The sequence below is a fragment of the Tyto alba genome, unplaced genomic scaffold (genome assembly GCF_018691265.1).
Source record: "Tyto alba isolate M040663 unplaced genomic scaffold, T.alba_DEE_v4.0 Super-Scaffold_5, whole genome shotgun sequence".
In the NCBI taxonomy this organism is placed as follows: Eukaryota; Metazoa; Chordata; class Aves; order Strigiformes; family Tytonidae; genus Tyto; species Tyto alba.
The window spans coordinates 23630138-23656400 of NW_024881326.1; the positions used below are offsets into that span (position 1 = coordinate 23630138).

The 26263-nt window shown below is 44.2% G+C and overlaps 1 protein-coding gene across 3 annotated transcripts in view; it reads right to left on the minus strand.

Moving 5' to 3' along the window:
- Positions 1 to 8356: 8356 nt before the first annotated feature.
- HTR2C (5-hydroxytryptamine receptor 2C) overlaps positions 8357 to 26263 on the minus strand; it is a 245614-nt gene continuing 227707 nt past the window's right edge. For all 3 annotated transcript variants that reach the window (XM_032991881.2, XM_032991882.2, XM_032991883.2), the window contains 2 exons: positions 24071 to 24271; positions 8357 to 12054 (listed from right to left, as the gene is read on the minus strand). In XM_032991881.2, coding sequence (XP_032847772.1) covers positions 11222 to 12054; positions 24071 to 24271 — 1034 coding nt within the window. In that variant the 3' untranslated portion in view covers positions 8357 to 11221. The remainder of the gene's footprint in view (positions 12055 to 24070; positions 24272 to 26263) is intronic.

Sequence of the window (26263 nt, forward strand, 5' to 3'; positions counted from 1 at the left end):
CTTTGCTAGCCAAACAAAGAGAACTCCTTTGAGTTTAGGGTCTTTTTTTCTGCCTTTGAATGATAAAGTCATAGAGCCATTTGCTGAAGAATAAAAAGCAACCTTTCCTACAGAGTTTTTTTTCCCTAGAGAACGTCAATACTTGTCAAACATATAAAAGCATGATCCTGTATGCTGCAGGGAAATACAAAATCAATTTGCATTTGTCACATTCTAACTGCTTTTGGGAAGTAGCAAAACAGGGAAGGCAAATGCCTAGGTCTCTGAACTCACAAAATCACCCTCCTTCTCTCCTTGAGAAGAGAGAATTTTCAAGCTGCCAACGAGAGAATAATTTCAAAACCAGTTTGCCTTCTGTTTCCTCATTATCCATCCTCATATTTTTTAATTTTTCTGACTGGCCTCTGAGTACAAGATTTTGAAGCACTTCAACCACTATAACCCGCTGATGACTGAACAACATAAAGCAAGGCTGACGCCTCTCAGGAGCTTTTTATTCCTCTTGCACTTGAGGAAATGAAAAGGTAGAAGTAGTGTCTCGCTGGCTGAGGCATCTCTGCTGAAGTTTTCCATCTCGTAGAGGCGCTAGAAGCTCGATGTCCACTGGGTGTCATCATCTATGCTTGGATGTAGAGGAGGAGGAAAGCAAGTGCAGCATCACTTCCGCCAGAATTCAGTATTTAGTGCATGAAAATTAAACAGAGGGGACAATGGCTCTCTCACTGTAAGACAGATGAGGCTTGTTCTTTTTGTACTGCTCAGTGCCAGGCTGACTGCCAGCCAGCCAGCATCACCCCTCGTGCCTCCATGGCGCCGTGACCATGGCCCAGGGCTGCTGTGCTGACCGGAGTTGCCTCTCTCATGGCATGTGCCAGCCAAAACCAGCCCCTGCCCCTGCCCTTCCTCCCACGCTCTCTCCACTGAGCACCCACAGAAACACCCCATCGGCTCAAACTGGTGGCTGGGCTGAGCGGGGACTGCGCCCCACTGTATGTCCCTGCCCCTGCAGCCCTGCACCGCCATGGGTGTCAGCACCCATCCCAGAGCCTCCGCAGGTCTCAGCACTCATCCCAGAGCCTCCGCAGGTCTCAGCACCCATCCCAGAGCCTCCGCAGGTCTCAGCACCCATCCCAGAGCCTCCGCAGGTCTCAGCACTCATCCCAGAGCCTCCGCAGGTCTCGGCACCCATCCCAGAGCCTCCGCAGGTCTCGGCACCCATCCCAGAGCCTCTGCAGGTCTCAGCACCCATCCCAGAGCCTCCGCAGCTCTAGGGAGAACCTACATCTTGAAAGGATGTAAAGCAGCACAGCCCTTCTGGCTTCAGCTTCCAGCTGTTGAGGCTTTGGGAGTGCAGTAACCAATGATACCATCTAAAATCTAAAGAGCTTCATGGGCCGTGGCAGGTTTGTAGCTCACTGCCTTGTGCGGCAGGGTACATCTGAGAGCACTGTCACGCTCTTTATGTAGAAGCTGAATTTTCTCAGGAGGGTCTGTGGTTCTCATAGCTTCAAGGCAAACATCTACAGCTGATGCATGTGCTTAACAAAACAATTTGAGACAGCATATTGTGGCTGAGCTCTCTGAACAGCTGAGACAGCTCTGCAAACAGTCTGTGTCAAGATCCTCTTCCCAGAGTACAGAGAGGTAAAACAACCAGATGAGAAATGATGGCCACCTCAAAACCACAATAACCAAGTACTGGCCTCCCTGCCACCCTGGGCTACTTGGTTCCTGTACCAGATCCCCGTCCAGATGTATCACAGGACTGCTCTGCTCAGGAAATAAAACACCATTTCAGGAAGTCTTACCCCACCAGACACATTAAAAAAAAAACAAAAACAAAAACACCCCTCCCCCCCCCAAAAAAAAACCCAAACCAAACCAAACCAAAACAAACCCAAACCAAAAAAAAACCCTAATTAAAAAACCCCTAAACATGGCCTTGAGATTTCCTTTTCTGATGGCTCTGCCCAGGAAGCAGTCTCAGTGTTTAAGCAGGTCTCACTCCACAGAGAGCTGGGTGCAGGTGCTCCCTTAAGCACGGAGGCCTGGCCAGTGTGGTGGCAGCCCTTCGAGGGTGCTCACACTCATCCCCGACAGCAAGGCGAGCCCGGACAGCACCTCTGCCTTCTCCAAGATACTGGATTAGGCTGCATTGCCCTGCCTTTGCTGGAAGGTGTGAAAGGTAGCCCCAGGTTCCTGCAGCTGCAGTGGGGGGATTTGAGCCATGGTCATCTATGATCATCCACAAACTATGTTCTTTCTTTCCTTGCCTGGGAAGCTGTGAATGGAGGTGTAAAGTCATGTCACAGCTTTGGTGTGCTTGGATGTCCCACCTCACCAAAGCACCAGGAACCTGTAGGAGTCACTTTCTTTTAGGAAAAAAAAAAAAAAAAGTAAAAAATAACAGGGATTTTTACAAACCAGGGAACACCTTCCTTTAATAGAATTCACTTATCTAGGTATCTTTGTGATTTAAAAACAAAGTGTGGCAGAATGTACTTCATTGGAATTCACACAGTGATGGAGAAAACATACATACCAAACAGAAACATGATGTTCTTTGGAGAAGAAGCTCTATATTTCAAGCTAAAATCTGTAAACACATCAGTCCCTAACCACCCAGGCACAGGGTCAGGCTCTGAGCAGTGTAGAAGTATTTCTCTGCTCACATGTGGAAATAAAGCTTTTACTGGAACGTATGCCAGATAAACCGAAGATGCTAAGTGCCCCGTGTGAACGTGTGCTGCTCTAAGTGTGCAACTGTCCCCAGCTCTGTCCTGCTTCAAATCTGCTGTTGCTCCGCCGGTGTGCTGACTGCTGCAGCAGTCCACAGCAAGCCTTTTCTGCCAGTCTCTCTGTGCAAAACCTGATCTTCAGGAGGATTGCAGTCTCCCAGCTGCCCTTGGACCTGTTGACCTCCCCTCACCAAGCACCCCTCCCTGCATGGCCATGACACACAAGTGCAACTTCAATAACAACAAACAGATGCAAAGAGTGTGTTAAACCATCTGGTGCATACAGCTGTCTCCATGGAACGGCTACAGAAAATTTAAGCAGGAGAAAAAAACAGAGACAACAGATGCAGGTTCCCGTCCTGCCTCTAGGTACCCAAACACCCTTTGCACCCTCACAGGGTCTGTCCGCAGAGCTGGGGACACCCTGGGAAGCTGGGAGAGCTGCTGTACCACTGAGAGGTCCCCACCTGATGCATAAATCACAGGAGGGAATAGTCCTTGCCTTTTATTTGATGACGTTCCAACTCTTGACTGTTGAACTGGAAATACGTCCCAACCTTTGGGACTCTCAAATTGGTCTTGGCTGGTAGCTGCCCAGAAGTTTGTGCCCATGCTGCCAATTTATTTAGAAACACTCACACTGAGAAAACAATAACTTTGCTGCCTGCCAGGTTCAGCTGAGTCCACTTTTAACAACAGAGAGCTTAAAAGCCCAACAACACAATTTATTTGTCTGAAGCAAAAGCATGACGTTCCTGCCTGCACAGTTGGAAATGCAGTAACAAAGCAAAGCATTAAAAAAGTCAGGCAGTGCAAGCACAAAGCAGGCTCTCAGCACTTAAAGCTGCTCACCACTGTTTTCTCAGCTACACCAGTTAATGGCAGCCCAGCAGGACGTCACCTCAATGCTGCGGCTCTCCAGAGCAGATGAAGACCGGCTCCAATAATACTCAATGTCCACATAAACGCTGTTGTAGATAAATAACACTTACTTACATGACTGCATGCAGTCAGGCTTGGGCTAGCCAAGCTGCTTGATTCTGGATGCTTCTAAAAATGCAAGTGAAATATTGCTTCATGGATTCTGGCGGTGGCTCAGGGCTGGGAACACACAGCTTTCATGATCCCTTGACTTCATGTAGTCCTACTTGTGGGAGATGCACTGACTTGCCATGGCCTCGCCTGCTTTCCTCCAAAATTGTGACATTTTTCGTGGCTTCACTAGGACTTGGAAGGACTGTAGCACAAAAATAGTGTTCTTGCTTCAAGATGTTTGTTCCTCCCACATTTTGGGACACGTTGCCGGAGAGGTCAGAGGTGCCACGGTGCAGATGGCTGGCTTGGCGCCTGAGCTCTGCCAGCTGGGAGGCTAAGGACATAAGGGCTGAGCCAAGCCCTCCCCCTCGATCCCTATAGCATAAATTCCTGCGTGAATGCAATACCTGAGTCCTCAATAAGCTTCTCGGTTGCTGTTACTGCTCCATCACCAGAACGTGCAGTCCCAGACCTGGAATACTCCATTTGTTAGAAAGCTGCTTCTAATTCCTAGTTTATTTCTGGCCTTTTTTGTATGCCAGTGTTTTCCCCTAGCCTAAATAGCTCCTCTCCCTCAGTCAGAACAAACACGCCCTGATGTCCCAATGGAGAGCATTCTTCACCCATCTTTGGCTGCTAGGAGGAACAAGTCAAGATTTCTACTCTCTTCTCATTAAAAGGGCTCTCTATGCCCCTGCCTGGACTTGTGTCTCCCCACCGTGCCTATCACCGTGACTTCTGCTCAGGCTCAACACACAGCCCCATCTATTTTTTAAAGCAGAAGTGCAAACTAACTCCAGAGCAACAGGCAGTCACATTCATTTACCCTCAAGGAGTAAAGATCTGGCTAAGGAAAACCACTGTTTCTTCACCATGGTTTGCTGCATCACCTGCTCTGTTGCATGGAGTCAGTAACATATTCCACCACTTTGTTAAATGCCATCGTAGGACAGCCTGGTAGAGGATGCAGGCAGTCTTCTCTTCAGCAACACCCAAGAAAGGTGCCAGATAGACCAAATGCTCATTTGTGGGTTATCCCACCTGTGTGCCAGCCTTGTGGCTGCACTGCAAAAAGAAGGAATACTTAGCTGAGGGGGCTAAACATTGTCAGGGCTTCACGGGTGAGTTACTGTGACCTGTGGATACTCTCTGAAGACATTTTGGGATATGAACTATTGGTGGCTATAGGGGAGGAACCCCCCACACAGTCGAGATCTCTGCTGGGCGTTCGTACTTACCCATTGCTTTGATCAGTATCGTGATCTTTGGGAAGTGTGGGGTCTGCAGGAGGGGCACTGAAGCCCTCTTCCCCCAAAAGCTGCAGAAGAGCTGTTCAAGCCTTCAGTCGGGGAAGAAGACCAGACCCTGATTGAAGTCTTCAGTGGCTTTGATGAGGTCACCAGCACCCTCCTGTTCCTCTGCAGGAAGAGACATTAACATCAGCAGCACACACAAACATAAAACTGCCCTAAATTTTAACAAATGCAACCAGGTGGTGGTCTAACAGACACCAGCCTACAGACCGATTTTAGTGTATCATCAATTTAAATAACTCAGAATGCCACAATTAGATCCTATTAAAAACATACATTGGATAATTAGGCTGTATTTTAATCAAACATTAATTTATCCAATTTGTTGAACTAATTACTATTCAAGCACAGGGAAGTTCAGAACAGTGGATATAACATGCCCCTGTGTGATGCTGCATGATTCATTTTTCAAGTCAGCTAACACCTAAGTGTTGGCAGCCCACTGGAGTGACAAAGCAGCAGCCATTGTCCCAGGAAACTGCTGGGGAAATCGTATTTATATGCTAAAAGATCCTTCGCTTTTTCAGGAAGCAAAACATAAGGCAACGTTCATGAGTGATGTAATGCATAATAAGGGCTGCTTCGCAGTCTCGGTTTTCCACAATAATTTTTAACCCATTGGCTGCTGTGAGCAGGCTGTATAATTCTCTTGCTTTCTCTACCCTAGAGCAATCCAAATAATTCACTGTTAGACACTTTATCCATGTGCTAGGTCCCTCCCCAGATCCTTGAAGTCGTGTCCCAGGAGGCCAGGCTCTTGCACCCTTCCCCGCAGTCGCACCGCTCGGCACAGAGCGGGGTGCCGGACCGTTGAACACACACCGTCCCTCCTCACGTACCGACACAGCCTCCTGCCGTCAGCAGAACTCATGAGTTAGAACAGTTCTAAGGAAAAATTTTCAGCGTGCAGCTCATGCGCTTGACCGTTCACTAAAGATCTTCTGGTGTGGTTCTTTAATCGGCATGCGTGTCTTGCTGCATCGATTGTCTGTCTCATATATCTAAAATCACTCACCTGAAGACTCTCCATGTCCATATTGTTATGGGATTGCAGCATCCCTGCACAGCCAAGAGGGGAAGACACATCGTATAGGTATTTTGTCAACTTCTGACAGCTTCAGAGCACAGGTTTCAGTGCGGGTAAAAGCAGACAAGCAGATGACCTGAGACTTAAAGAAAAATGAGGGAGATGCAGAACAGTCAATAACAATTTCATGGTTAAAAATGAAAAAATAAAAGCATTTTTTGGTACATGCACCCCACCGCTACATTATTACTAGAACATCTCACATTTCACAATGACACCTGCAGCTGCATTTGATCTTCCCATCACAGGTTTCCTCCCCAGCTATTCCCGTTTTTTCAAGGGAAGACTAAGACATGATAGCTTCTCCTGTTGCTCTCTGGGGGTTCTGGAATGTGTGTGTTCATGAGTGCAAATATGTGTATATATCTGTCCACCTCTGTTCTTCTGCTGCACCTGCGCAAGGCTTGGTGGTCTTTGTATGCTTTTTCTCAGGAAAAAGCTTCTGATGCCTTTCCTGCCCCAGTCTGAAACGGAGACAAATCCAAGTGCAGTTCTTGGCTTGGCATGTAGCTAGCCTCATGATACTGTGACCCAGGGAGGAAACCCATCCAAGAGGCAGCTGTGTCTTTATCACATGACAGACGCTGCTTTTGGAATGCCAGATTAGCATAATTTGTCTGCAAGAATATCAGACACCCTTCATTATCTCAAAGCTAAACAATATTTCTGAAGAGCTGCTTGTGGTTTGCCTTTTTTCTTTAAAATATGTTTTTCCTTTGGAATTTGAGTCTCCGTATCCAGGGGTCTCATGGCTCCAGCACATCAGATGACTGCAGTCAGCCTGCTGACTTGGAAGGGAAGAGCACTGGCCACGTTCCACACCAGCGATGAACCTCTTTGTAGGGTTGTCCAGAAGAAAGGCACTAATGGCTGACATGAGCGTCTCTGTGGAGAAAAAGGCACTAACCACACTGTTCACGCTGACTACTCACACATCAGCTGACATTAGCATCTTTAAATTATCACTCAGATAAAAAACGATTGCTGACTCTGAAGTCATTAAAAACCAGGCGAGCCACGCTGAGGTGGGATGCCTCTAGTCTCCTCAGCACTGGCTCTGACACAGCCTCTGGGGAGCTGCTCTTATCTTCAGTGAGCACAGGACTGAAGGAGCAGGCCCTCTGAGGAGAGGCTTTGGGGTCCCCCAAAGGCACCATGTCTGACTCCACGGATGCTACACCCCAGACGTGGCTGTGTGGGGCCACGTGTCACAGATGTAGATGAGCCGGCCCAGGTCTGGAAGCCGCCGTGCTCAGCCACCAGGCTTTCCGCCTGAGCAAACGTGGCCAGCCTTGCTTCTGGCCCCGGTGGGGACGGCCGCAAGCCTCTACAGCTCGGGAAGGTGCTAGTTCAGGGGCTGACCCCACGGGCAGATTCCCTGATGCAAGGCAAACGGGGTGGTCTGTTTGCTGGGCTGGAGGCTCCCACGTGCACGGTCAGTCTCGCAGGCAGCCTGCCTGTGCATCTCCCATCTGGTGTGGGAAACAAAAGCAGCCAACACATTTCCAGCCTACAGCACCATTTCCAAGAACTGTTTTCACTTGTTCAGTCCAGACTCCAAACAAAACACCGCCACACGCGCTGTTCGTAAGGCAAAACCGTACCTGAGCCGAGGTTTAAGGACTCACATAAAACTTCCAGCAAGTAATCCCACCAGGCAGCCCCGGGGCAGGGCTTCTCGAGGCACCACCATGGCTAACGACTACAGCTCAGGAGAAGCAAAGCTACCGTGGGGACAACCTGACTTTGGTTAAGTTGCAGAGAACTAAATCCATTCTTCAAACTGAGGTAATTTTTAAAATGTCATTTTTAACAGTTATTCCTGGAGGAAGCAAGGAGAAGAGGGGAAGTAGTTTATCACCATCTTTGTATTTGACAAGTTTTGGGGCTGGAAGTGTTGGGATACCTGCTGACACTACTTTCTGTGATTTAAGCAACTGTGGGCCATATTTGAAGTGTGGGAGAATAAATGAAAGTTATCCTCATCGTTATCCTCATTTTTTGTCATTGTTTTGGCTTTTGGTCAGGACATATTTTTCACTCAGGAAAGATTTTAATTGGGGACATGAAAGAAAGAGAGGGCATGTTCATTTATTTATTTTCTGATAGACCATGAAAAAAAATTAAGAGTGATTAAATCAACAAACTTTCTTTAATAAATTAATAGCAGCATCACAAAACCCTGATGTGAATGACCCAAAGGAAGTTGGGTAAGTGACAGTATTTAATCATTCACAAAAATGTTATCACCCTCTGGCCAGGAGAGAATGCAGGCGCTGTAAGGCAGTCCCCTTGTCTGTTTATCTAAACAAGTGACATACATCAGAACGGTTCCAGCTGAGTAGCCACGATTGACATATTTACAGTTCTGGTGCTGAATTTTTTAAAAACATTTATAAAAATTCTGTAAATTCTCTGTTCAATTCCCATTATTTACATCCAAATATAGTAGGTTCTCTTTTTGCCCATACAACAGAACTGGCAAGGGTAAGACATGAAGGCTCCTATGCAAAGACAATGCCTGTGTGTGAACTTATACTGAGTTTGAGGACGCTGTGGAAAATGAGCTATTCACACATGACCTATTCACACATGTGCCAGAAGCTACTGTAATTCAACTTATTGCTAAATGCTTTCAAAGTCTGTGATTGGCTTTTAAATATATATATATATGTGTATACATATATGTACACACTCACACGCATATACACACACACACATATACATGTTTGGAAAAGATGTGTTATGAAATCACCCAAGAAAAAAAAAAAAAAAAAAAAAAAAAAAAAAACCCAACAAACTTAAAAAGCAATGTGATCTTTCTGATTTTTCTGTACTGTTTGAGATAATAAAATCTGACTTAGAGCAAAGGGCAGTCACTGAAGGCACAAGTTTGCGTCTCTGGCCAGTCATTTTCCTACTGGTTACCAGACCTTTTGGAGAGGCAGGTGGATGCCCGAGTGTTCAAGCCTGTGACAATATCAGCAGGCTTGCACATGGTGCATCTCTGCTGCTTTCTGCAAGCAGTAAGCTCTGCTCTGCACTGGGATACCTCGCCTGCCTGCATAGATGTACTATGGATTTTTCCCAGGAGGGGATGAGGGGGGAAGAGAAGACCGTCATCTTCAACACATCAAGCTGGGAGCAACCCAGCAGCAGCTGCAAACCATATGTTGTGCTTCCGTAGTGGCCTCAGCAAGGCTGTTGCTGTGCACAGCAATGCAACAGCACAACGTTACACTAAAGCGCTAGCAGAATTTTCCATTTCTTCTACGAGTTAATTTTGGTGGGATGAACACAGCAAGTTTAAAGTATAAGCAGTTCATGCCAGTAAAATGCCACTGATTCATGCCATGCTTTTCTGTTCTGAGGCTTTTCATAGACAGAGGTTGTCAGTGATGCATCCATCTTAGATGGGCACTGCAGTATCTGTGTGTTAAAGAAGATGGAAAAACCTTATGGGTGATATCTGGCATTAGACAATACTCTACACAAGGAAAATTGCATGAGTGACATCAACCCAGAGGCACAATGTCAGAAAGACACGATGCCTTGGAAGGCTCGTCTACACAGGAACATAGCAGAAAATTAACTCAAATTATACATGGTGTGAATTAAAAGCAAATTACTTGAACTGCATTAAATCCCAATGTGGATGCTTTCAATAAGATGTAAGTGGCATTAATAGGATATACTATAATTTACCTTGGGAGTGAAATGGAATAAATGAAATTTAAAATTTAATCCAGATTAATCTTCCATGTAGACTAGCCCCAGGTCTGCTTCCTTCCTGTCGTTGTTTGCTTTTGAACCATGTCACCAGCAAATGGTTCCAGTCAGATACTCTGTCCAGTTCTGCCCACCTCCTTCTGAGACATGAGAACTGAGCAGGGACCCTCATTTATGCCTCTCTGCCAGCATCGCCCAGGGAGCAGTATCCTGCACCTCACAGCCTGACTGTGACCAGCACCACACGCACAGCAGCTTCTGCTCTACACCCAAAACAGGGTGTTATCACCAGCACTGCAAGTCTCAGGATGCTGAAAAACAAAAGCAAATGCTAAACAAGCTAAGGAATGGATGGGGACTGAGAAGTCAAGAGCCCTTACAAAGCCAGAGTGCTCTTCTCCAGGTCAACCAAAGACCCTGATCATCCAAGCAATCTGTGAAGGCAGTGTCATCCACACCGAGCACAGCTTGCTCCTTTCCAGAGCTGATGATTATCTGTAAGACCGAAGGAGGGCTTCTTATAAATCTGAGGCCCTCTATTTATAAAATGGTTGAGGTGGATAACTGGTGTCCACTCTGTTTCTCATGCTTCTTCTCCAAGTGTGCAAGTGATCCCAGCCAGGATCACAAAACCACACTGGAACTGCATTCCCCACCTTCCTCAGGGGAGCCGGAGCCTCCCAGAGAATGGAAAGAAAACAGCAGGATTCGGGGGGGAGTCAAAATTTAACTGAGATCCACTGAAGTGCAGGATTGCCCCAGTATGGCAGCAAGCCACTACCCGTAACAGGACACGTCTGGCCAGGTGCCTGCACAGCCTCTATGCTTTCGTGATGTCTCTCCGCCAGGTTTCTGTACAGTCTTTACACGGCACAAATAGGGGTGAGGATTTAAAGTATATATTTACTGTCAACTTGAAAAAAAAAGTTATATTGACCAAGTCTAATAGCATGTATTTGATATATAACTATTAACGTGCCATTCTGGCCTCCAGCAAATGCCACCTGAGATAAATATTCAGCATTTTTGTTCATGCACTGGAAGAAGAATTCAAACATTTTGTCCATGACATATGCAAAGTAACTAATAGTTCTGATCTAGTATTAACAGTAAATATAGAACCTTAAACTTCACTGAAGTATATTAATATATATGATTTTAAGTACTGGACTGGAAAGACAACTCTTTTTTTCTTAAAAAAAAAAAAAAACCTTTGTTCAGAATGCAATATTTACATTGTCCTTTGACCAACACTTACATTTTTACACAATATATTTTGGCTACAGATACACCGTAGCAAAGGGCTGTGTGAGTCACCTTTACACACAGCTCACTCTTTCGCTTACAACATTACAGCTGTTTATGGAGAGCTCCGAAGTCCCTGGTTGCATTTCAAGGCCCACCTCAACTTCATCTAGTTCCATGCTATTGAGCTCATTGCCGTTTCGATAACTAGTTAAAGTCAGATCTTTCCCATATAAAGCTGTTGAAGCAACATTCAGACACTGATTCTGCCGCAGTGCTGATTTTTTACTGGTCTTGTATTGGCAACGGATGTAGTTGGAAAAAGCCCTGCGGTACGTTTTATTGAAGAGTGTGTATACAAGGGGATTAATCCCAGAGCAAACGTACCCCACCCAAACAAACACATCAAGGAGTTCACTCAAGAGGTCTTTATCGCAGGCTTCCTTGCAAAGCACAGACATGACATTGGTGATGAAAAACGGGCACCACATGATGAGGAACAAAAAGAAGACAATGCCCAGGACCTTGGAGGCTCTTCGCTCGTTGTTGATGGACTGCATAGTTCCTTTCCGAAAAAGCACTGCCTCCTTATTTACGGGAGAGTTCAAGTGAGATGCCCCCTCATGATTGTGAAGCATTGAAATGTTTTCTGTGTTGTTTTCCTTCTTGAGGCAATTTACACTGCTCCTCCTCTGCTTGGGCACCTCTCCACACATGAACACCGTTGCCTGTCTCTGCAGCACCTGGACGGTCAGGCAATATGTGATCACCATGATGATGAGAGGGATGAAGAACGCCATGAAGGATCCAATGAGGACGAAGTTCTCGTCGTTGAGGACACAGGTCCCATTTACAAACACCCTGGAGTCATCCTGCAAGCCAATGACTGGAATGGGCATAGATATCCCTAGAAGAACAAGACCCAAAAAGAGAGTGTTACCTGGATGGACAGGGCTCCAAAGAGACAGCAGAGATGATGCAGGTCCTGCGTGCATTCAGCCCACTGCCTAAAGCTGTTTGAAAGAGAAGTTAATACTCCCAGATGGAAGGAAAAAACTTGTGTAACAGCACTCCTGGGAGTGCAGCTCCAGGGCACGGACACCCTTCGCCGGGAACAGCTGCAGCTTTGCGGCCCTGCATTGCTGACACAGCGAATGTAACATAACTCCTTTATCAAGTTCTTTTTCTAGCATTAATTGCGATTTGTGGGTGTAGAAAAGGCAGGCATTACCCTACTCTCTTCCAGCTGGCCAATCCGTGTGTGCTAGTTTGGAGGGGGTTCAAAATCACTGACATAGGGTAGCTAGGAGCAAATTTGAAAGACAAAAATTATCAAAATGCAAAAGAATTACAGCTATGAACATTTAGAAGCCAGTTCCTTAAAGACATTAAAATAATCCTGATGATAGAAAAATGGCCACTTTTGCCATGGCATCCCGGACACATGGAAGAAGAGCTCCCGGCTTTGTGGGTCCTTATCGACTACCTCAGTGCAAGCAGATAGTGGTCGCTGCAAGCTCTGCCTGCCCAGGCATTTCATCCACAAGCAGTGTGAAACTGAGAAGTACCACAGAGAAGAGTCTTGCTTGAATCCCTGGAGGAGGCAATTACATAGTCAAATGAAAAGGCTGCAGCACTCATCTGCCTGATTCCTATCCTTGTATTTTGAATACAGGGCTAAAAACTGGAACAACAGACAACATGAGAGTAGAAAAGGTGTAACTAAAATGGTAATCAGATTGACACGACGGTCTGAAATCAGAACCCCCAGCTACAAACAATCTGGCTGAACGGAAGGAAACTTTAAATGACTCAATTATAATAATAACTAGAGCACAGCTTCCAGCTACTCCTATGCACTAAGCAGACTAATAAGCCTCTGGGATCACTGCACTTGCCAAGGCAGTTTCTCTTGTATCCTGGTGGCACAGCAATTTTTACAGTTGTAGACTTAATGGCAGACAAGTGAGATTAAAAGAACATTTTGGATCCCTTTTCAACATCACCCGGCACAGCTTTTTTGTCCAGGATTTCAGGACATCGGGCCTTTCTGAAGCAGAACCAGGAGTCCTGCATGGAGGGTATCTGCAGACAGCTGTCTGTCCGTGCTCTCTGGCACACGGGCAGAGCAGACAGTGTGTCAAGCCTGGAGCGTGACTGTCAGGACTGCACAGAGTAGCCTGCAGCCACAACTAGCTGCTGGCTTGTCTCTCGCAGAGTGAAGGAATGGAAGAATGAAAGCATTTTGAATAGCTCCAATTCAGATGCATTTACTTAATGGTCTCCAGCATTTTTTTCCTCTAAGGAATATATACCTGCTCTAATCTACTTTGTGAAAGCAATCAGCAATTTACTGTGGAGACAGAAAGAAGAGGGAATGCAGGACTTGTGCCAGAGTACTGGATATCACTCAAATATTTTTCATGCATACTGAGATCCAAACTTTTTCACTTGTTCTGTGGAGCTCAGCACCAGGACAGACCTGAAACCTTCCAAAGAAATCTGTCTAGACATAGCCAAAACCAACAAAAGCATAACATATTTTGAAATACTACCTATGTTTACATGAGAACATGGAAAAGACATGGTGGACCAGAGCTCGTTCATAGATTCACTTAGACCTCTTGTGCCTTTGGCAGGTACCAGAAGTTTAGGGCCATGGTACAAAATGAGGCAGCTGTCAGCATTATAGCTTTGAAAATTCCACAGCAAGTTGCATCCACACCTCATTTTTAAAATAACCTTTGAGAGACCTATCTTCCATGAATTCTTGATCTCATTTATAACTCCATAATACTCAGCAGCATTCAGTTCCACAACCTATTTGTTTCTCATGTGAACAAAGTATTTCTTGCTCATTTTAAATTTGCTCCCTGCTAATTTCCTTTGACTCCCCTCAGATTCTCTACTCTGAGAAACAGTGAGAAGAGTGACCCTCTGGTCACCCTTTCTACCTTCTCAGTGATTTTATAGACCTTTATCATCCCTGCTGTCCGAAATCTCTTTTGGAACCAAAGAATGTAATTTTATTTAATCTCTCTCCTCATTCCAGACTCATTTCATGCCTTTGATCATGTTTCTCCAATTATTTTCAAATTCCTCTCTGTCCTTTTAAAGGAAGGAAAAAACCTGCCCATCCCAGCAGTTAGAGAGCAGCAGAATGTCTTTTTTTCTCCCCTTCCTACTGGCTGTGTGTGAGCACTCACACTGCAGACATGCCTGTGGGGCTGGCCATGCCCTTCCTTAGCTCCTTCCCTTGAGAAATAACCAATTCTGAGGCCACTATTGTGCCTGGATTGCTTTTCTGGGGGGTTTCTGCAAACAGCACAGGTCCTAGAACTAATCCCACGGGCCTCTGAATTTCTAAACAGAAAGAATAACATGCTAAAGAGATTAACTAGTGCATTCTTCCCCTTCCAGCTAAGTGTTTTCCAGGATTCTGAAGAATACATCTGCAATTTGTCATTATCATAAAATTACCATTTGCCAGTAATCTAGTGAAGGAATTTCTTCTCAAAAGTAATGATTATAAATGCCTTCTGTGATTACAGCATGCATTTTCTTATCCCAAGTGATAGTTCCAGGATTCAGTCTACTTTCCCTCTACATGCTAATGTTTATCAGCTTACCCTTGGCAAGGCTGTTGCCTCCTTCCTGCTATGTTAACCCCTGTTACCTGGCCTGTGCCAAATCACTGTGACTGCAGTAACCTTCATCCCATCAAACCGTTGACTCTTTATCATTAAAGACGTCTTTCTAATGCCCTGGCTCCACCAAACCACAGACATTCAGGAAGTGGCAGGAGGTGGACAGAGCTGTCTTTATATGAAGAAGGAATCTGAATTAGGCTTTACACTGGGATCATATTTGCATGATGATTTTATGTTTTAGAGCCCTCTGTAACACATACCATTTGAAATAAAACTCCAAAATGAATAAAGGTTTATTCATTAAGTAGTCATCACTGAATTTAGTGTTATTACTTTAGCCAAGGGAAATGAGATGAGATTTTGGGAGATCTTCATGGTCACACACATAAAGTACAGCTGGGAAGAATAACCTAGTTCTGGGATATGATGACTATACAAATCAAGAGAACTGATGGCAGCCTAAAACTCTGCATGATCATGAGATACCTCAGCACTCATGACAGGGAATGAGGAGGTAACTGCGGTAATGAGAGATTGTCCCTCACCTCTCTCATAACAGAGTGGGATTTCAAACTGAGAAAGCACAAAAGAGAGAGAGCACCAGGTCTTTGCTCTTTCCTCCAATCCAGGAAAATCCCATCATTAACAAGAGTAGAAAGAAAGAAGCCCTCGAAGGAGCTGCCAACACACATCCATTCAGCTGCCAGTTAGCCTACAGCACTGCTGAATGGGCAGCATTACTCTCATCTCACATGCTTTCTTCCACCTCACACTTCTTTGTAACTCATTCTTTAATTCAGTGATTTATCACTGATTCACCTCACAATCCAGCCCTAATGAGAACCAAGTCTCTTACACAACTTGGGCAACAGGGACTAACTCTGCACCACCCCAGTAGTGAGAAGTGAAGTGTGGAAGGTCTCAGGCACCCCAGCCAGGCTTCCTTCATGGGGGGATTACTGCAAAATTGCTACTGCCACGATCCCAAATGCAGAAATACCTGCTTACAGACACAGCTCACACCCTGGCCCCTATTACAACAGATTTACCGTGATTAGTACTTGCTGTGCTTGCCACTAGGCATTCTCATGGTGCCTGAACACGGGTAAATGTGAATGCCTGCCTTACCCGAGTTCAGCTGTTTGAAGAAGCATGCAGAAGGCACTCAGCTCCACTTGACTCAAGCAACACACAGTACTAATGCTGCAGTTGTAACTGTTCATAATTTAAGAACTAAGGTCAGCTGGTCAGAGAAATCCAAACTCACTACACCAGCACAAGGACAGTGAGTGCCAAACCAGGCAAGAGGCTCTGAAGCCTGCTGCTGTCCAGCCTTACTGCTGTTCAGCTCTCCAAGCCTCACTGCAGAGTATTTTGTGAGCTTTTGCACCCAAGCTGATGCACTTTTCATCAGCAAATGTCAGGCTGATTTAGTGAGCTGAGGTCTCCAGCCTCAGAGGCATTTTCCAGTTGTGTCAAATAACACTTTCTAGCTAAGGCTGGCAGCAAATTCCCAAAGAGAGGCAGTGTTGTTCCAAAAATTTGCAAGGTAAAAGTTTTTCAAGCTTATTGCATATCACAGTTTGCTCTTCAGAGCAAACTTGGTCCTCTTGCTTGATGTTTGAGCAGTGCCTAGGGCAACTGGTTTTGCCCCAGTAAGGAGAGACAACAGCCACCACCGGCCATCAAGCCACCAACCAGGTCCCTGCCAGACTCAACACTGGGAGCTCTGTGCTCCCTTCTGCCAGGCAGCGTCCTGAGCCTGACAGCCCTTTTCACCACAGCAATTCACAAGGGAGAATGTGATTTTTTCTCTTCTCCCTCCTTTATCTTCTCTCTGACAGAGCAGTGGGAAGCAAGACAGAGAGAGATCCTCCAGATTACAATCCAATTACAGTTGTTCTAACAGCTTCTTGTCAGCTTTAAAGATGTTCTTAAACCAGCAGAACGGTTCACCAAATGGGGCTGAGATGATGCTGTGGACATAGAGTAACAGATGCTCTTCACAGATTTTCAATTAATAAACAAATACCAAAAGACTACAAGTAAGTCTTTGTAAAACATTTATTAGCTTGCTCCAGAAAAAAAGCTGGCTAAAAAGTCCAAACTGACATTCACAGAATTTAGACTTAAGTGAAAACCAATAATGTTTTTGTGTTTAATGTCTTGTTTTCTTCTGGGAAAGCCCATGAGACTGAGAGAGATTACTGGAAAGATGGAGACTTTGTTGGTTACTTCCACTAAAAAAGGAAGTAATTTCCATCCTCTCTCACAACATTCTTATACAAGAAGACATTTCATTTCCTCCAGGGACAACCACCTCACTAAAGAAAAGAGGCCTGCATATAGGTTTACTCTCTCTTTCCATGTGTGGGATTCTCAGGCCTGAACATATTTTGCTGCGGGTACATAAGCTTGGGAATGCCAGGGACCATCTCTCCCAGTGTCAGCACTGGATTCAAAGTCCACTGTGGTCCCTGGAATGGGCTCTGCTGATGTACGTGGGCTTTGGACCTCACCACCATCCTCCTGGTATTTACACACAATTTAAAAAAATTTTAAAAAGGTGGAGAAAGAGCTGCATGCCAAACAAGCCCAGGGCTGCCAGAAAAACAGTCTATAGTCCGCAAAACCAAGAACACTTCTGTCCATGCTAAACACTGCGTGTTTGAATCCATATCTTTAACCTCATATTTATTATTATACAAAATAAATGTGGGTTACAACTTTAAGAGACATTCACCTGAATGTTAGCAGCTGCTGTAATTATGCATTAACATTAAAGTCTGTTAGAGGAAATAGGAACTAACTCTCCTAACCCTCTCAGAAAAGGGGAAAGAACTAAAACAAATCTGTTTGATTTCTTAACAGAAGTATCTTGCAAAGTGCCTGCACATTTCTCTAATAATAACTAGCAGACAGTGAGAAGTAAACCCCAACAGGCAGTAGCTTCCTGACTTGCATTGTGAAAGAAAAAGCACCGTTTTCAGGAGGCAAAGCTCTTCAGAGGCAAATAGAAGAATGTGGGCTTTTGAAGTGTTCAAAACAACAAAAATTCCATATACTCCCCATATATCAGCAGACTGACTGCAGTGCATTTCATGTGCTACTACAGCAACAATGCACCTTCAGGGCTGGATTAGGTCTAGTTTTATCTAACTGCTCTAACAAAACAGCACTACCAGCTTCGTATTGGTTTAAAGTCAAAGATAGAAGGGGTCTGAACTTTGAAGGAACTCTGCCCGCAATGAGCACAACTGCAAACCGATGAATGTGATTACTGACAGTGCCTGAACAAGGTGCTGCCCTTTACTTAAACCTTGTGAGAGCACTGAACAGCCCAAGCTCAGGTGGAAAACCAGTAAACAATGGGAAAAGATAGAAGAAATAAATTATTTTCCCCACCCGTTCTTCTGTTTTGCTAAAATACTTCTCTTGGTTTGCTCAGTCATGTGTTTCCAATGGTGCATTTGAGCAAAAGGGGATTGGGCTCCTGCTGCTGCTCACAGCATACCTGCTACTAGGGCTGGGCTTCCCCAAGAAATCAAACAGGGATGCCTGAACTGATGCTTAGTAGCATAATCTCAGACAGGAGACACCAGCACCTCCCTTGCCCCTGGGAATGGATGTGGTGGGATGGTCAATCCATCTTCTGTGCAAAGCACTTCACAGACTATCACCATCTGCTTCTGTCCCAGGCAAAACATCTCAATGACGTCTGATGACAAAACCAAACCAACCCTGGCCCCTGTGCCTGAAATCCCAAGGTGGTTCCCTTGCTATGAACTCAGCTTGTTACCAAGTGCTGTGATCTTCCTCACCCTAGTAACTCCTGCTGATGTGCCAGGGAGATCAGTGCCCCTCTTGTGAACCATGGTACAAACACTCAGGCAAAAGAATGCCTTTAGATAAAATAACCTTGCAGTCAATTCAAACGAATGGGAAACAGAAGCAGACAAAACCTTAGTGTCACGCTCTAGGACATAAAGCAAGGGTTTCTGTCTCATCCATGACCAGAAGATAGGCCTGAAAGAGTTTTATGAGCACAGACCTGCTCTACTGCTTCACCAGAAGCAAGTAGTTGCATGGATTGCAATGCTAATGCCACCTCTGAGGTCACTTGAGGTTAACAAAAACTATCAGGACCACTGCTGCTGCAGCACCTCTGCCTACAGAAATCATCAACCACGACCGTCATGCTCACGAGGGAAGGATTTCAGCCAAACACACACTGTCAGACATCTAATGTCAAACATAGAAAGGCAAAAATACATTGATACAACTTTCTCCCAAATCTGGAGAGAAACTAATGCTACCTATGGCTTTACTAACATGCAACCATTTTCCTCAGCAGGAGTATTGCTGTCCTTCTACCAAAGCAGTAGTCTGGAATCTATACACTTTTCCAGGAGGTGAAGTGTACTTGTCTAACCTTTGCTTTGCCTCTGATAGTTATCTTAACACTGCTTCCTTGTCTCCAAGCGATGAGACACAAACAGAACCAGCCTGCTTAGTTGGAAAGGTTTGACCAAAATCATGGTAACACATTTTGGCCTTCCATTTGTTGTTTTTTACATTAGCAGTGTTTTCCCCATATTTTTTCCATGAAACATGTCCAAAAGTTTGTCTGCTAGCTAGGGCCTGAAGCCTGCAAAGAAATTAACGGGTGTGTGCTCCTATCTCAAAGCAGAGTCTCTCAGGAGCAACCACTGCCCAGCATGGAACAGGGGGTGCTCAGGAGCAAACGTGTCTCACCAGCAACAAAGAAATGCCTTGCTGAGAAAGTCACTGATCCCAGAGGCACACTTATGGGCAGAAATTCAAACTAAAACCCTAAACATACTCTAAAGACATGACCTGGGAGAGGCTATGTGAATTACTCCAGTCCCCCTTTACCTCCATGCACAACCTGCTCTTACTCTGTAAGGAGACTACAATTCCTTTTAATATCAGTGGTGTCACTCCAAACATGTTCCTCAGAGTATAATTTCCCACCAGGATTAACCCCAGTGAGATAGGGGAAGGCTTAACTGATACCTGGATGCTCATTAAGGATTCCATTAGGACAGCTGGGATGCATGGGGCTGCTCAGCCTGGGTGAGAGAGGAACACTCAGGGCAGAAGCAAAAAGCTGTTAGACATAAGATCACTTAACCCGAGATGAGCATTTACTGATCCTTGCAGCACATGTCTTTCATACTTCTATAAATAGATCTCCTCAATAAAACAACGAAGTAGTATGAAAGTTAAATGGATTTGTAAGATTCCATTCTAAAGTTGAATGGTTTATTATATACACAAACCCAGCATACCTACCTGAAATTAAAATTATAATATCATTCGTGAGTCAGAGAGAGAATGAAAAGAATATTCAAATTTTAACACAACACATATCATGTTATTACCATAATTCAGCAATCCATTTCCTTTTTTTGTTACTTATTCTGTTTTCAAACAAACAAACAAAGAAAAGACATGTGGGGTCTGCTTATGGTGCTGATCCAAAGAGCAGAATTTAAAGGATGGCCTTATCTCAGTCACTTATCAAGTAAATTGAATTTACACTGTTACTAAGGGTGTAAAACTGTGAGCTGGGAAATTGGAAGCATGTGTAATTTTGGTGCTCTCTAGTAAATGACCAAACCTTGAACTTTCTGGGAAGCAGAGGAAAACCCCTTTTGTGGTAGCAGGCACACAGCTGGGCCACAAGGAGCTTCAGAATTAAAATGTTTTACTTATTTTCATACCAGAAGCAATGTGTGTGCACCTTTCCACGTCATTGAAGTTATTTCATTCACATTTCCAAAGTGACATTTCTTTTATATTAATATTATCCAGTTAACACTTTCTCCTATATTATAAGGTGTGCATTTTGAGTTTGACTGGCTCCTCGTCACTCCTGCTGAGAGCTGCATGAGGATCTCCTCTCTTAGCCAGGGTGACCCAAGGCCACCTTCCTCAGACAAGGATAGAAGGAGTGGGGTGAGATGGTTAAATCCACATATTACTAGTGAAAACTTCTGCACCAGCGACTGTGCAAAGTCTGAAGTCTTGAAACAACATCAGGATTCTGCCTGCAAGCTCACATTTATAATTTATTTTAATTTTCAATTTTATGGATATTTCTGTTGCATACATTTCTGTTTCCAGCTTCAGCACAGTGCTATCTATCACAAACTTATTTTTTACAAGCCCAGCACTTCACAGCACCCACTTTTTCTCTAACACAGAAAGTCTTGCTCAGGTTACATTTGCTAAAACACAGGACAACTGGCTGTATTGTACTTTAATCTGGAACAAAGAGGACTTTGGAAAAGACTCATTCATAAAAAAATTGTCAACAGACAGGAGGACTCTGTTATGTTCCCCTGCTTAAAAACCTAATCATAGGTTTAGGCTTGTGCAACCTGCCAAATTCATAGCTCAGTGAGCAAAGAACCTCTATTATATCTTTTGCTGTCAGCATTAACATTTCAGGAAAATGGAATGCAAAAGTTCCTAAATTAAGATAAATTACATGCTTTTTACTTCCTATTGTAAATTCTGATTCAGGAACGGAATTCACAATTCTTTACATGGGATGCATTTAAAAGTTTCTTCGATCCAGCTGAAGCAGGATTTAGGAAATGCAAACTGAGCAGCCTGCACTTCAATGCTGCTTTGAATTTGATACTTAATCATGTACAGAAATGAACAAATTCTTTTGTGATCCTTAATACTGAAGGGAGGATGACTCTACTTAACCTGTTTCATCCTCTTGAAAATTGAATGGGATTTCATCAAGCCTTTCCAAGTAACAAATAGGTAAGAGCTAGAAAAGAGCAACAATACACTTTGGGTGAGTTCTTTCTTTCCATGTTCAGTTTATTCCTGTGTCTGTCACATTTCTAAATTAATTAATGAAGTAAAAATAGTAAAATAGTTATGCTAAAATAAGCTAGATACATACCAAGAGTACTTTTCTTTCTCCATTTAATGCAACCTTCTGGAGAAAACCCAAGTAAATGGATAAGCCCTATCCACACACACTGGGGAGGGTGGAAATCCAACAGCATTTCAGTGCCCTGACAGACCCTCTGGGGAGTATCGATTCTGCCTGTATCTTCAAAAAAGGGGATGCAAGCAAAGAATTCCCTGGGCCAGCTGTATCTGCATCAAAGAGAATGAACAAAATATAAACAAAGCCCAGACGTGCTGTACACCCTCTCAGCTGTGATCCCAGCAAAGGAGGGCATTCAGGTACAGCTGTAACACATCTCCCTTCCCAGACTGGGGAGGGAAGCACTACCCGGGGCAGTCTCCCCAGTTGTGCACTGCAGGCATCCTGCTGAGCAACTGCTCACAGCTTCTTCCGACTTTTGGATGCTGGGGAATAAATGCAGCACCCATTGTTTTACTGAGGGCTGACGAGCCATGTGACTGCAAACAAAAAGTGCCATTCCATCTCCTTTCCAAGCTACAGCAGCACAAAGTCACCTTGCCTATCTTGGCTCATGTACTTTTGTCCTTGGGGGACTGTAGAGCCTGTAATGTTCCAGTTATTCACCGTCCTGAGCCCATTCCCCACCCAATAACTTCAGGAAGAGGCAGGTCTATGGCTGTCTTCACATCTATTTGGCCAAGCCCCAGATTTGCTTACTAGTCCACTGACTCAGTGAACCATACATGAAATACTCATTGTCTTACTTTATTCCTTGGACCCACAGTCCAAACCACAACTTAGGTCTCAAGGCGCTTGTGCAGGCGGCCACATTCAGCACTAGCCAAAATTTCTAAGGATATGACTGCAACATGTAAAGCAGCACAGGCAAAAATCTGCAAGTTAGCTCCAGAAATGGAAGCAGAACAGTCTTATTCCTCAGATTTTGCAATGTGCTACTTAATGTGGCTGACAGATTTATATGGCTCTGCTAGGGCAGGATGCGGGCTGCTCCCCCTGCGTTACCGCGCAACACAGGGCGCAGATTCTGTGCTGACGCTGAGCTACCCATGTCAATCAAGCCCAAGCATCCTGCACATGAAGTTGTTTGCACATGACTGCTTATGCACTGAATTCAGCAGCTTCCTTTCCTACGCCAAACAGGTAGCACAGAGAGTTTAAAATAATAAATAAATAAATACATAAATAAATAATCTTAAATGAATTGATTAAAACCAATCCAATGTTGATGTGGACTGTATTACCCAGAGGAACCATAGCAGGCCTGTGGCACATGAGAATTTGTTTCTAGCAGATATCCTTGTTATATGCATGAGGACAGAAGGTATATTTCCCCCATATTTTGCTTTTTTCCATGGGAAGCTTCTTCAAAAGTGGCCCCTGCAGCACCCAGACATCCAGTATCATATTCCACTTCTAAAGCAGCAAAACCCAAGAGACATTCAAGCACCTGAAACATGCTTTTCCTTGCAGAACAGCGCTGAAAGTCACAACTGATTTATAAAAGAAAAATTAAATCTTTGCAAGGCTGCATTTTATTCAAGCAAATAGGAAATACAGCAAAGGGAAGTAGTCACACAATTCTTCTGATCCTGCACCAAATATCTCTTTTATAAAGTACATTGAAAGAATTCCCCCCAAAATTGTTTTTATTCACGTAATTTCTGATATTACAGAGTCATATGGATATAATTTTGCCCTTTCTTCCTTATTTTACTGATGGTTTATTTATTGTTTTTTTATCAAAGTGATTCAAGTGTCTTCTTTTATGTCTACTCCTCATTTACCATGACTTCAAACTTGCTATCTCAGTACTAGCAGCAATCCAGCTGTGACAGAGTATATTATAGGCTATAAATCCTGCGCAGGAGCAGTAAATACCTCGCTGTTGACCTGCCTTCAATTCTGCACTGCTTCACTTAAACTGCTACCAGAACTTGAACGAGTTTAACTGCAGCAACTGCAGTGTAGACATGTCATTTATACTGGCTGGGTTTTCCTTCAAGAGTCTTTGCTAATGATATTTTCTACTTCGTTTACACAGCAGTTTTATAGTACCATTTGTCTGTGTTACCGTTGTTATTGGCATATTGATATCTATACAGCAGCAGTGCTTCAGCATTGAAAGTGGCGGTATTCTGAAAAATGACTACTTATTTTGGTCACTGACCAACTGCAATGAAAGACTTCTATTTCCCAGTAATCATTTATTATATTCAGGCAGGCATGCCAGGTAAATTAATTTGAGTATCCTCTTAAAAATCCTAAATGAAAATTGGAGTAACACTATTATTCATTAAGACACAGTTAAGATCGTGAGCCGCATTGCTTACCTATGGATATGGTCCAAACTGCAGCAATTTTCATAATAGCCTTGGTGCGGGAATTGAAGCGGCTGTGCTCAATGGGATTGCGTATTGCTACATACCGATCAAGAGAGATGGCACAGAGATGCATGATAGATGCAGTTGAAAAGAGCACATCTAGGGAAATCCATATAGGGCACAACTGTTTAGGCAAAGGCCAAGCATAATCTGAAACATAGAGAGAAAAGAAATGAAAGGAAAAAGGAAAAGGAAATAATTTGGGAAGCTAGACCACTGTTGGGATATTTAAACTCTGTAATACCAGTAAGGGGCACGTGCATGAGGAATGGACAAAGAAACCTCTCACGGGGCCTCTGTCCGGGCAGTCCCTGGCTCTGGACACTCCATAAACCCGTAGCCAGTTCCCACATACCTGTTTTCCATGATCAGTAGCTAAGCAAAGGTACATTAATTTGGCAGTGCCTCCAAAGTGATCATTCTAGCTCTGTTCCTCTTAACCTTTTCCCCATATCTTTACAAAATCAAATATTACATTTATTTATAATTGCCTCATCATATTCTTTTCTTGAATTGCATAGCGCTACGTGGCATAACTTCACTCAGATCCTTTCTAAAGCTCTCTTGGTATGTACTCAGTTTCTGTCTGCTGAGGAGAAAGGTAGCAGTTTTTCTACACAGTCTAACAACTAGCTAAATGACACTACTTCACCTTAAATATTCTCCCCAGGCAGTGTGCCTTAATGACAGAGGAATACTTGCCTCCTTACAGAGCAGCTGGGATTGAGTGGCTGAACTTTGAAAACTGTTTTGAAGATAGACTGAGCTGAGTATTATTCCTCATAGAAACAAGTATGCCAGCAAACTGAAGAGTCTAGATAGCTACATCTGGCAGCAGCTGGCATGCAGCTAATTTGGGTGCCTGCATTTATTAATCAGTTTACTCAGTGCTGAAGTATAGCTTGAGAAAGATCCTCAGGGGGCACTGGTATTTAAATTAAAGCTCAGAGAAAATTGATTTGTGAATGATACTCCCATGGTAATGCCCAGAGTGGATTGTGTGAGATCAATAACATGTCCTGCCAAGCTCTGGGCTTCTAAAACACTCATCAAAACAAATCAACAGTATCTATAGCAGCTGAAAACATGAGAGACTTCATAATAGTTGAATAATGAGATATTCTTATGTCTTCATGTAGAACATGGATATCTAAAGCAATTGTGAAGTTTACCCCAAGGATCAGAAACATCACTCTGCAGAATCAATGTTATATTAAGAATGATACAGCTCCATCCTACTGATCTTGGATTGAAAGGGACAAACTTTAGTCTCAGAAAGTGTATTATGAAACAAATTACCCAGCCAAGAGAGACCCAGGATGCATTACATGAAGAAACCCAAGATGAACTGAACCAGAGCAAATTATTATGAATCGTCCCAGTGAAGCCCAGGAACCCTTCACAAAGTGTGTAGCAGAATAAGATGGACACATTAGCCCATTTTACCAGTGGGAAATCCACAGAAGAAGTGCTAAGTAACTCACAAAACGCACACAAGACCTCAGCTCTGGGGAGATAAACCATTAGTTTCAGCAAGTTTGCACCATCCCTACTAGATGGACTGTAAGTGGACTGAAATCCAAAGCAACCAGCTTTATCAATGGGAACTAAGTAAAGCACTTTGTGGCCGGAGCATCTTTACTTTACAAAGCACCTCTGCTGTGCAAATTAATAGAACTTAAATTATGACTCAGACCCTTTACGAATCTACAAGTAAATTCTGCTCCTCCTGCCCTCGTTCACACTCTGCAATAGCTTAGGACATCATTGCCACAAACCAGCAATTGAGCTCAGAGCTCCAGCTAAGCACGCTTCTGATTTGCTGGGTCTTTAATGATACCTTGAGGAATGCTCCAGGGAAGAACAAGCCTGATCTTCAAGTGGTACGGGTGCTCCCTGCACAGCCCCAGGATTTTGCTGCCAGCCCAAGCTAAAACACATTCAGTCGTGCTTTATCCCTTGCTGCTTCTCCCTCTGAGTTTCTGGAGCCAGCTTTCTGCTAAAGGCCGAAATGAGCTATGAGCACAAGACCTGGAGAAAAGCGCCGGGGAGCATGCCCGGGCGGATGAAGCGGTCCCTGTGCATATGTGCGGGGCCGTTGTGCCGGTGCAGCAGCCTCTGTGCAGGTGGACAGTGATGGTG